The sequence below is a fragment of the Anguilla anguilla genome, chromosome 14, assembly GCF_013347855.1.
Source record: "Anguilla anguilla isolate fAngAng1 chromosome 14, fAngAng1.pri, whole genome shotgun sequence".
Lineage (NCBI taxonomy): Eukaryota > Metazoa > Chordata > Actinopteri > Anguilliformes > Anguillidae > Anguilla > Anguilla anguilla.
In genome coordinates, this window is record NC_049214.1 from 18,957,948 (window position 1) to 18,970,696 (window position 12,749).

The window sequence follows — 12,749 nt, forward strand, 5'->3', positions numbered from 1 at the left end:
TGCTCTTCCTGAATTTGAAGTGTTGAACTTTCAGAAATTATTGTCTGCGTGGTTTCCCCGCCTCTTTTCTCCGTGAAGCGACCCTTTTGACCTGCGCTGACTCTGCTGAGCAGCCAGTGAGCAGAAGCATCTGCTGCTGATCTGGCGGAGCCCACACAGCTGGCTCTGAATGACTGCGGTGTTTGGGTGCAGCTCGTCTGGCTGTGTGCTGGGGAGGAAGCGTGAAGGGTTTCACCTCTGCCCACCCGTTAGGCCAGGCTGGCTCATTCACAGAGCTGGCATCCTGTCAGGAAGCCAGTGAGGCTTCGGCATCGTCCGTGAAGTCTCCTTCCTGCAGGAAGTTCCGTGGCTTAGCCCAGTGACGGAGATCAGAGCGCTGTCTGAAATCTCCTAACAAGCTTGAACTCGTCGGAGACGCAGCGCACGGTTCACATTCCGCGTGGAGTTCTGCGTGGGTCAGAACTGAGGAAGATCTGCACAAGATCAGGGTTGTTTTCTTTTCAGATCTGCTTCTGTTTTTTCCAGTTAAAGCCCCATGATGATTCTGGATCAGATTTTGATGTCCATCCACTTTTAAACAGGGACCGAAGAGGAGAAATATATGTGCACTGCCTGTTTTTAACACATGCTAACTATTTCAGTGACGTGAAGACTCCTGTAATGTTTATTCTATTGCAGAAGCTATTGTCTAGAGCCCCCATGCAGGTCCCTCCTTCCTTTGGGGGATGGGTGTGTAGATGGGTAGGGGTCGACCATTGACTCTGATTGTCCCAGTTCCTCACAGTTTCTGGTGGAAATAGCTGTTTCCAGAAATAGGGGAGTACTGCTTCACAATATGTCACTACAAACCCTGGGATGGGGAATAACCTTGGGTCATTAATCAGGTGGATGTCTTTCTCTTCATTTTACAATGTTGAGGATACCCTGCAGTGGCTGAGATTAAATATTCATCATAATATTAGAGGTGGCTTGGGGTGGGGGACCTCATTAAAAGGCTCATTTCCCACCAGTGAAGCGGTCAAAATTCCTGAACTGACCCCGAACGCAGACGGTCCTTTAGGGGTAGAGCACGATGCCCACGCCTGTAAAATCTCTGTCCCGACAGCACGCTGTGTGTTCTGCTCTGCTGGTGTGGGAAAACACAGAGGAAACAGAATGTGCTTTGTTATGTGAGGTCACAGCCTTATGAGGAGGGGACTGGGCTCTGTGACGTTGGCCTGGTGTGTGCAGTTCTTTAGTCCTCCCCGTGTAACCAGCAGAGAGGGAACTGGATGCCAGTTACAGGCCGCTCTTTCTGTGTCTCTGTGAAGAGGAGGATCTGTGTGGACGGCACTGAAGGAGGGAGAGTGTGAAAGTGACGCAGATGGAGTGAGATGAGGTGGCTGTTGGGTGATGTGCATCACAGGCTGTTATCTGGAAATGATCAGAACAGGCCCTGAATTCCAGTTCCTGATTGCAGTGTCCTCTCATTGGATGGTTCAAGGTTGTCCATACAGAGTTGTCATGCTTTCATTGTATGTGGCCCCAAGGAAATGGTGATGATTTGACCTGTATGTAATTCTGTTTATACGTCTGGAGAAGTGGTGTGTTCTCTCCAGCCCAGTATGGGATCCATCTTCAGGAAGCTTCAGGAAATACTGGAGACAATACAAACCGAAGATAGTATGAGATCAAACGTATTGGGCATATTACTGGGTGTTTTTTATGATATTGAACCTCTTGAATAACATGAAAATCACTGGGTTTTAGTTTCAGAAGTATAATACGGTTGCTAGTTACTCCAGTGAAACTGTACTGGGTTGCATACAAAGGCTATATTGTCAGTGTGTTTCAATTTTGGCTTCAAAACCTAAGCTGGCTGCTCTAACACGTGTCTGTGCGTGTGCGTGTGCGTGTGTGCGTGTGTGCGTGTGTGCGTGTGTGCGTGTGTGCGTGTGCGTGTGTGCGTGTGTGTGTGTGGTGTGTGTGTGTGTGTGTGTGTGTGTGTGTGTGTGTGTGTGTGGTGTGTGTGTGTGTATCCTCATCTCAGAGGGAGCCCTCGTGTGAAGGTGAACCCAGGGTATAAGGAGGAGCAGTGTGCCCCAGCCCTCAGCCTGGAGATGAAAAGGCCAGTGGATCTGGAAGCTCCCGTCACCAGGTACTGTGGTACTGTCAGTCTGATACACAATCCCGGACTGTCACCTGGTACTGTGGTTCTGTTACCCTGAAGAACAAGCCTGGACTGCCACCTGATACTGTCAGTCTGATACACAAGTTTGGAAACCTTCATCTGCTCTTCAGTCACTATGTTCCCCAGCTGAACCCTCTAGCCTCCTTACAGCAGGGTAATACTGAAATAAGCTATTGCTCTCTGCCTGACTGATTTTTATTGTTCATGAATTTACGACCCAAAGATCACCCTCATAAAGGTAATTAGGTCTGAGGAGGCGTGACGGCCGCCGCTAAGTGCTGCACTGTTGTTCTGTAAACTTTGTTTTAAATGCTAAGTAGCTGGTTTTATGCCATGTCATGCCACGTTCGCTGTGCTGTTTGAAAAACGAATGTTGATTTGCTGGAAGAAATCGACTGGCCTGCCTAGAAGTTCATATTTTTCATATTTGGCTCTGCTTTTGTGTGTGAATTTCCTATTTTTGTTCCAGCCACAATTGCAGTCCCATAATTTTATATACCCTCTTAAGCCACATCCTGTCAGAAATGGCTATGCATGAAGAACAGAAGTCCCATAGTCACATTCCAAATGCTATATTGCCAATGATTACATAGAGGTAAAACATTTTAACTGATCACATTAATGACTGAGGTGAATCAACAGGCTACTAATTGGTGAAAGTGTGGAGTCATGGCCACTAAACCTAGCCATTTGGTAGATAATGAAGAATTCAAAGAAAGATAATGATAACAAGCCAAACCTTCAACTATCAACTATCTTAATTGCGCAAGAGATTGGCTGTAATGTAAATCAGCATGCCTGGAGTCTCCCAGGACCAAGTTTGAGAACCATGGCTCTAACTACTGCTCTAATATCCGTTTCATTTTCAGTCTAGTTTTTTCTTTGCCTTCCATATTCCAGAGCATTCCACAAGCCTCAAATCACTTCCCCCTCACCCTCTGTGTTTTGCCCGTGTCAGGCCTTAAAGGCAGCCAGGGACACTCGCTGTGCCAGTCAGATCTTTAATGTGGCCAGCAGTGCTGGCTAGGGCCATGTGATCAAACAGCCGTTTCAGAACCATGGAAACTTGTCCAGTGGAGACTCTGCTAAGATCTCAGCTTTGACAAGAGCCCTTAAATTTCTACGGTATGGGACAAAGCCTTTTTAGCTTTTTTGGTTTTTAAATTCCTCCATTCCATCTGGGACCCAGTGCACTCCCTCACAAGGAGCACAAGACTGGAATGTTATTGGCAGAATCGTTTCCTTACCAGATCATTTTTTCCCTCATCGTTTGAATTCTTTTTGTGTATTATTCTGGAGTTCCCTGAATGCTACACAAAATGTCCCCTCTAGTGAGGGTGCTGTGACAGGACCTGCACTGTGCCGTCTCTCGGGAGGCAGCGGGGGCGGGGGGATAATCCTAACCGAATATGGTGATGCGAGCACGTATCTTCAGGCTGTCACACATGAGTGTTCTCTCAGTTCTAGACGTCTAGCTTATTTATCTCCTGCGGTCTCTCCCACTTTATCAGGCAGAATGCAGCAAATTGAAAGGCAGCAAATGTTACTGCATGCCCATTTATTCCTGCTCACCTCACACCTGCACTGAATAGGTCCATATTACAGGAACCATATTACAGCTAAATGACCAACACTGAAACTACTGCTAATGGATGCATTTAGAACTTTTAATAGTTATTGCTTTGAAGTGTTAATTCACTGGGTAGGAATTAATTTACTGGGTCGAAATGAGTTCCCTCGTATATGCATCGTAACATATTCGATGTAATGAAATGACATATTTTAAACGAAAATGTTGTGTTAAAGTACATAGCTGATATTTAGCAGATGCTGTTGTCCAGAGCAACTTGGGCAGTTTTACGCTTTCACACAGTATAATTTTATACAGCTGGATGTATACTGAAACAATTCAACTTGAGTATCTCGCTCAAGGGTGCTCGCAAAGCATTTACTGAAAAAGGAATACTGTAATAACTGGTAAGGACAGCATTAGAAGGCTAGCCCGGGGACTCATTGAACTCGCCCATGGTTCCAGCCTTCTCCGGTATGCAGTTACAGTTGTTAGAGTCTTAGGGGTGTTTGGCTTCTCTCTCCCCGTGCAGCCTGCAGTCCCTGCAGGAGGACCTGGTGGTGTCCACAGCCGACGGCTTCCTGCACATCTTGCAGTGGAACGGCGTGTCCAACGGGCGCAAGGCCATCAACCTCTGCACCGTGCCCTTCTCGCTGGACCTCCAATCGTCTCGAGGTGAGGCCCACCGCCCCTCCGCACACTGTCCCCTGTCCCTCCGCGAAACCTGACCCCGGCGCCCACCCGCACACCCCCCTGGCACCCACCCCTGCGCCCCCACCCCTGCGCCCCCCCCAGGCCCACCCTGGCGCCCTGCTGCTCTTCTCGGCCTTTGCCGTTGGGTGTAGCTGGCGGTGGTGGTGATGCGTTTCTCTTTACCTCTCTGGCCTCAGCCCAGTGAGTTTTCTCACGGATGTGCACATCACTCCTTCATGAATGGTGGCCAGTTACACAGCAATACCAGACTGCTGCACACAGTGCTTCACGTTAAAGGTACTTTCTGCAGAGAAAGTGCACGCTTTGTGCTTATGGGAAAATGCAGATACCTTGTCTTCTTATCTAATGTATTGTCTCACAGGCTGAGCCATCTGGGATTATGATATTGAGAGCTGACTCTTATCTGTTCATATAGTGTCTGCAGTCCAGGGTGTCTTCAGGTCTGCGTCCTCACTCTTTTTCCAAATTGTTCTTCTTTTCCAGTAATGAGCGGAAGAAAGGCCACACATTGTGGTAGTAATGATTAATGAGTCATTACTGTTGCATTTGTAGAATGCGGGATGCTGTCAAGCACCTTAATTTATGCTAATAGCAGTATAAAGAGACGAAGAATGAGAACGTGTGACTTATTTCTGAAATATGTGCTCCCTGAAACCCCCTCCCTTAGCACAGACACGGCCGTCTCTTAGGCACATCCATCTCCCGGAGCAGGGCTGCCCTGCGGCGCTTCTGTCTGGGCCCAGTTTTCCTCCCGCTGCATTTAGCCCTGGCAGTGGGGGCAGTGGGGGGGCCTGAGCCGATCTTCTGTGGGTGTAGGCTGGTGCAGACGGATGCTGTGGCTGTCTTGGTTTAGGTGCAGTTTTAACTCGCCCCCGGAAGTCTGGTCTTAACGCCGGGTCCGGGGTGTGGGGGGATTGTGGGAAGAATAAAGATTTGTTGTGTGTGTTGTGGAGGGCTCCACAAATGGATGCTATTGCAGGGAAAATATCATTTTAATCCATCATACCTAATTATAATATTTTCTCTGTGCAGCTGTTTTTCATATTACCCGACCTGATGTAGCTGGGGGGGGGGGGGGGGGGGGGGGGGGTTAAATCATGAAAAGGGGACAGTGTTGAGCTTACTACAGAGCAGCATTCATTTTGCCAAAGGAAGAAAATATTAAATCTGCCTCTTGCTGTTACTGGATTTCTGAATGCTAATCAAAGAATTAGCATGTGCTTTCATTTTACAGTCAAATTAAATGCAAACTGCGAGCATCATTCTAATTGCTTTTGTATTATCTTCACAGTGCAGAGTTAAAGGTGTTCAGCAGTTTAATTATAAAGACATGTTTGTTTGCGGTAAGGTCAGCATTGGATTTAATACGATTTTTAACCTGCTTTCTTGACAAATTTTAAATGTTTGGAACCTTTTCTAATTATATTTCATATATCGCAGCAGTGCCGGTTGTGGGAAGTGATTTGGTATGGAGGAAAAAGGCCCCAGTCCCCCCAGTTCACCTGCATGTTACGTGTTTGCAGGTGGCCCCTCTCTGGACCTGAACGGGGTGCACATTCGGGACATGGAGTACTGCGTGACGCTGGACGGCTTCGCGGTGGTGTTCGACGATGGCCGCCTGGGCTTCATCACCCCCATGGCCAGCAGATTCACCACAGATGTGAGACTCTTCTCCTCTATTCTCACTCGGGTCCAACTGTTTCACTTACGGGAATAAAGCGCTTCATAATTCCTAATGGTGTACAGATCTCAGTGTGTGTGCAGACAGAAAGTAAAACTGGTATTCTGCTTTTGTTTAGTAAAAACAATATAGCTCAGGAGGTAAGAGCGTTTGTCTGGCAGTCGGAGGGTTGCCGGTTCAGTCCCCGCCCTGGGCGTGTCGAAGTGTCCCTGAGCAAGACACTTAACCCCTAACTGCTCTGGTGAATGAGAGGCAACAATTGTAAAGCGCTTTGGATAGTGCTATATAAGTGCTATATAAATGCAGTCCATTTTTTTTAACCAAATCTATCCCAATTTACCTAATCTCAGTCCTCACTTTGATGGTAATGCCGCCGTGCTAATAGAGTATATATTAAATACCATTCACCACATAGTCTATTACCCAGGAATATGAAACACTTTGCCAGCAATATTGCTAGTGCAAGTGTATTTGTAATCATCATTGCTTTCATTGTGAGTACGTCTAGAATTGTGGTGATTCAACTTGCATAAGTGTAGTATTGTTCTAACGCGATCAAGACTTCCGCCCAGCTGGATTTGTGTAAACTTGAGTTGGTGTTCTCTCACCCCACTCAAAGTGAAGTCGGTGTGTAAATGTGTATGCCTGCACTTTCACCAGCCTGTTAAACTGCCTGTGCGCTGTTGCTGGTTAGCACATGACTGTGCTCTGTGGCTCCCCGTCGCAGTCCTGTGAGCCTGTGCTCTGGCCAGCCCTGGTCTCTGTGGATTTCTGCGTGTGCGTTTGCAGACGTACTCTGTGTATTTTTGCGGGGCTAGCTCTCCGTGCTGCACTTCCTCTGTCAGCGGTTGTGTGACCTGATTCGCTGTGGGTGTAGTGCTGTTCAGGGACTGCACACCCGGCCTGGTGAGCTGTGGGTGTAGTGCTGTTCAGGGACTGCACACCCGGCCTGGTGAGCTGTGGGTGTAGTGCTGTTCAGGGACTGCACACCCGGCCTGGTGAGCTGTGGGTGTAGTGCTGTTCAGGGACTGCACACCCGGCCTGGTGAGCTGTGGGTGTAGTGCTGTTCAGGGACTGCACACCCGGCCTGGTGAGCTGTGGGTGTAGTGCTGTTCAGGGACTGCACACCCGGCCTGGTGAGCTGTGGGGAGGGTGCTGTTCAGGGACTGCACACCCGGCCTGGTGAGCTGTGGGTGTAGTGCTGTTGAGGGACTGCACACCCGGCCTGGTGAGCTGTGGGTGTAGTGCTGTTGAGGGACTGCACACCCGGCCTGGTGAGCTGTGGGGAGGGTGCTGAGTTTCACTTGTTGGTTTTTTCCAGCAGCTGCAGGGTGTATGGGCCGCAGATGTCACCGACGGCACGTGTGTAGCAGTGAACAACAAGTACAGGCTGATGGCTTTCGGCTGCACCAGGTATGTGTGCCGCATTTCAGTGTGTGTGTGCGTGCGTGCGTGCGTGTGTGTGTGTGCACGTGCGTGTGTGTCTGCATGCGTGTGCGAGTCCTCGTGTGACGTGTGTGTACGCAGAGGAATTCTCACCGGTTATGCAATCTGCCAACTTGGCAAGACGCCTTCTGCAGCATTTCGCGGAACTACCTGCCTGCTCACTGGCCTACTACAAAGACTGACTCTGCATGCAGGGAATGCTTCTGTGACAAGGATTCCTGTAAAGGAAACCAGGAAGGAGCTGCAGAACCACTATGACAACAGAAAGGCTGTATATTTCATAGATTAATTAAATGTATTATAAAAGTCCTGTACCTGTAACAATCAGATTTATTTATTTAATTTTTTGCCATTTTCTCCCCAATTTAGTCATTGTACCAATTCCTCGTGTGTATCATGGTCCTGGTCGATGCGCTATCCTCTGTCGGTCTGGGGAGGGTGAACAATCTGATTTTAAAAATTTTGTGATGTAAGACTTAAGATATAAGAAATTATAAGTAAGATGTTGGGGGGACTTGCATGTCTGTGCTAAGTGAATTGAAGAGAGTGGTCATATATTGAGCATATATTTAATTTGTTTGTCTGTTTTAGTGGCTCCGTGTTGGTCTACATGATTGACACTACTACAGGGTCAATGCAGCTGTCCCACAGGCTGGAGCTGACTCCTAAACACTACCCCGGTATGTGTGAAAGCCACATCCCTCTGCTCCTGGCCAGAGGTTTCACTTGCAGCTACTTAGCACATAGTTTCAGGAGTATCTGCTGTTTCTGAGTCTCTTGTGAATATACAAGTTATTTTCCAATGTTTTCCAAAGTACATCTAAGGTAACTGGTGTACTGCTGCCACCCACTGGATGCTATGTGCATAATTTTTAAAGCAGAAAATGAACTCTTGAACCCTGCACTGAATTTCTCAACAGAAAGGATATTAAAATGGATGTGTTTATTATAAGAGGATTTTTATTTGTCTAATGTCTGCACAGGGGATTTATGAGCTAATATATTGAGTAGAGGAGTGTAACTACTTTAAATTCTGCCTCGGGTCAGAAGTGCACATGGTTGCTGGACTCTAGCTCCACACTGACATGTCTGCATATCTACACACTGCAGACATCTGGAACAAGACCGGACCGGTGAAGTTGATTGAGTGGTCCCCTGACTACAGCGTAGTCATGGTGACATGGGAGTGTGGGGGCCTCTCTTTGTGGAGTGTGTTCGGAGCTCACCTCATCTGCACGCTCGGAGAGGACTTCGCGTGAGTCACGCCATACATCACGGGGGGGGGGGTGGGGGGTGGGGGGGATTTTATTCACTTCAGGATGCTCCTGCTTTAATACTGCTCATAAATATGCCATCTCCTGTCTTGCAGTCCTTTTCATGTTTTATGTTCCCATAATCCTTTGCGCCATGTTTAACACTGGCCTGGATTCTCCTATGCCTTTGTGTGGGAGCTGGGCTGGTTGTGCCTGCATTACCTCCAGGTGTACTTTACTCTGGGCGGTGCTTCAAGAAAGCTCTGGGCATTATCTCATATTGTGGCATAGTAAATGTTGCTAAAAGAGAGGGTAGTATATACTAATAGAGTTAAAGAACGAAAATGTGTTCTATAGTTGCTGCTCGTGTCCCATTGTGAGGAATGAAACATCACAAACTGCTTGAATGCAGAGCTCCTGAAGATCCGGCTCCGTTCGTATGGCTGGAAGTGCCTGTTCAAACAGCTGCTGGGAGAATACAGGATCTGCAGTATTTGCATATGGAGCACGGCGCTGTAGCCATATTGGATTTGAAGCCGAGCAGCAGTGCTGTGTATGCTGTGGCACTTAGAGAAGGCTCACTCCTTACAGCATGTGTGCATGTGCTGCTGCCTGTGCTGCCATCACATTGGCTGAAGCAGCAGGGCCATGAGGAGCTGTTGGAGGCCGTACGGGATCAGGCATGCTTTCAGTAGTTCAACAGAAATGTGAATGTAGTCTGTTTTGAACAGCTTTCCAGTGACAGCATTGGCCAGGTGCACTGGAATGGGAGCAGAAGGAACGCTGAATCATAATTAGGAGCTGCTTGCATATTAGACTGGTCGGAATGGTTTACGTATGAAATGAATTGACTTAAGGACACTGCAGACTGGAGCTTAAGAAATGTGGCCTGCCTCTCCGTTCTCATCTCCAGGTATCGATCAGATGGTACGAAGAAGGAGCCCATAAAGATCAGCTCTATGGTGAGTCATCGTTCAGTTTTTTTATGTTTGGAGCGTGCTTTAGATGAGCTCTCATCAGTTTCGCCCGAGACATAAAAGTTCAATTCCAGTTCATATGTGTAAAGTCGGTTATAGCGGTGAGGTGATTTATAGCCCGTCGTATAGCGACACCAGTATCCCCCAGGCGCTGGTTTACTGTAAGTGTGGTTTTCTTCTGCGCCGCGGTGGGGAAGTAGAGGGTTTTTCTATGTTTAGTTTACATTAGTTCGCTGCTTGTCAGCAAATATAGTCAGTGTAGCTGAGCTTGTTGAATTTGTCATTTCAGTCGTTTGAGGCCGCATTTAAACCTGTTTTTTAATGGTTCGTAGCAGTTCACACGCAGCTCTCTGCTGCATACTGTCATTGAATTGGAGCCTCTTGCCAGGCTCGCAGTAAAGCTGATTCTGCAAGAACGCGTTTGACAGCAGATCTGCTGTGAGCCCCACTGTGACTCCATGGCTTGCATGATGAGCGGCCTGATAGACCATTGTGTCAGGATGGTTTGGGGGAAGTGGCAGGGGAATGTGGATTCCCTTACAGAAGAGTGCTGTAACCCCCCCACTGCTGCTTCTCCTCACAGAGCTGGGGGGCCGAGGGGTACCACCTGTGGGCCATCACCAGCAGTGAAGGGGGCCGGGGGGATGAGGGGGGGGGGCGGGGGTCCCCCTCCCCTCCAGCAGGCCGGGATCCTGCAGTTCCAGTTCATCAAGAGCGCCTTAACGGTCAACCCCTGCACGGTGTGTGCGCTGTGTGTGCACTGTGTGCACTGTGTGCACTGTGTGCACTGTGTGCACTGTGTGTGCACTGTGTGCTGTGTGCGCTGTGTGTGCACTGTGTGTGCGCTGTGTGCGCTGTGTGCACTGTGTGCACTGTGTGCACTGTGTGTGCACTGTGTGCTGTGTGCGCTGTGTGTGCACTGTGTGTGTGCTGTGTGCGCTGTGTGTGCTGTGTGTGTGCTGTGTGCACTGTGTGTGCACTGTGTGCACTGTGTGCACTGTGTGTGCGCTGTGTGCTGTGTGCGCTGTGTGTGCACTGTGTGTGTGCTGTGTGCGCTGTATGTGCACTGTGTGTGCACTGTGTGTGCGCTGTGTGCACTGTGTGTGCTGTGTGCACTGTGTGTGCACTGTGTGCTGTGTGTGCTGTGTGGGCTGTATGTGCACTGTGTGTGCGCTGTGTGTGCACTGTGTGCACTGTGTGCTGTGTGTGCTGTGTATGCTGTGTATGCTGTGTGCGCTGTGTGCTGTGTGTGCACTGTGCGCTGTGTGTGCACTGTGTGTGTGCTGTGTGTGCTGTGTGTGCGCTGTGCACTGTGTGCTGTGTGTGCACTGTCACAATCTTTGCAATTGGGAAGCAAACCATTATACTGTCATTCAGAAGCTGATTTCACTGCATGTAAAATGGATGTAAAAATATGGACCAAGCTGCAGAAAGCAGCCTAGCCCACCACTCGTCCTGTGACATGGCCGTATTTGGAGCCCTGCATGAAAAGCAGTACCTGAGACACTTCCAGACATCTCCATGTGGCTGCTCCTTTCATCTTCGTAGTGTTGATCAGTGTGTGCTCTGAGCTACTTCCAACAACTTTGCATTGCCCTGCAGATCTCTATCCAAAACTCTGTATCCTACTCACATCTACTCTGCAGTTTGAATGAATGTGTCCATAGCACCAGGCAGTGTGTACGTTAGCCGGATGTGCCAGCGATGGTTTAGTGGCTCTGGCTGTGGCCAGCGTGTGTAAAGCCGCCCCTCTGTCTTTCGCTGGTGTTCTCAGAGTAACCAGGAGCAGGTGCTCCTGATTGGGGAGGACCGCCTGTACCTGACGTGTGGCGACCCGACCCAAGCCCACGCCCCCCCGGAGCAGCACGTGCCCCGGGACAGCAGCCCCCTTTACCCCCCGTCCCCCCCCACCTCCACCGCCTCTCAGGGATTAAGCACTTTACTCGGACACAGGCACTGGCATGTTGTCCAGGTACGTGCTGCTCCTGCTGCAGAGCGCTCGGAAGCGCGATAGATGCACTGCATGGCCGTTAGCATTGTGCGTTCTCTATGGCTTTGCTGCAGTGTTCCGGCAGGTTACTCCCAGTGTACTCTGAGAGGACTGTGTTTTTCCATTCATTCACTATGTACAGAAGCAAAAGTGTATCTGCTTGGAACATGCTCAATTTCTGCATAATGAAAATAGTGTTTTAAAATCTAGTTTTAAAAGAAACCAAATAAATTTGCTCTTGCGCATTTTAAAAATGCATCTATTTTTAGTTACTTGTTGCTGAAAAATTTGTCCTTGGCTGCATCCATGATATTTGGCTGCTGCTTTCTGTTATTTATTTAAATTGTGTAATTTCTAGTGTAGTTATATTATAACATATAAAAATATATTGTGCACAAATGATAAATAAAACATGCTTATGGGATTACAATAATAACTGAAAATTGAGCTTTGAATCAGATAGTAAATATACTTCATGAATTTAAATAAAGTTGTGTGAATAATATTCAAAATAGCTTTCCTGAAGAAGGTTAGCTATTTAATAAACTTGACTCTGAATAGTGTCACTGTTTCCTCCTCCAGATTCACAGCACATATCTTGAGAGCAACTGGCCTATACGGGTAAGTGTGTGTGAGTGTGTGTGAGAGGCTGTCCACTGGCATTGAGCAGGAGGTTTTCTATCTCTGTCCCTGTCCAGGCCTTGCTTTTGTGCTGTAACTGTTTTTTTTTTTACAGTACCTCACTGTATTTGCAATCCCTGAATTCTAATTTGTATAATTGTTCTTAATCAGACATTATAAATAAAAGATGACTTGCCCTCTAGAGGCTACATTTAGACAGGAATGGCTGTATGTGCCATGAAGGGAATATTTTAGAAGAAAATAAAAAAACAATTGAACATGGTGTGCCGCTGGGCTGGGTTTAGAAACCCCTGGACCTGGCATGAA

At 48.1% G+C, this 12,749-nt stretch overlaps 1 protein-coding gene across 1 annotated transcript in view; it reads left to right on the forward strand.

Moving 5' to 3' along the window:
• The window catches only part of ric1 (RIC1 homolog, RAB6A GEF complex partner 1), a 66,282-nt gene that overhangs the window by 39,109 nt on the left and 14,424 nt on the right, over positions 1–12,749 (forward strand). Inside the window, 11 exon segments of the mRNA XM_035391995.1 lie at positions 2,030–2,137; positions 4,273–4,415; positions 5,978–6,114; positions 7,457–7,548; positions 8,173–8,261; positions 8,692–8,836; positions 9,748–9,796; positions 10,395–10,477; positions 10,479–10,551; positions 11,586–11,783; positions 12,384–12,422. Of these exon segments, the coding sequence (XP_035247886.1) occupies positions 2,030–2,137; positions 4,273–4,415; positions 5,978–6,114; positions 7,457–7,548; positions 8,173–8,261; positions 8,692–8,836; positions 9,748–9,796; positions 10,395–10,477; positions 10,479–10,551; positions 11,586–11,783; positions 12,384–12,422 (1,156 nt within the window).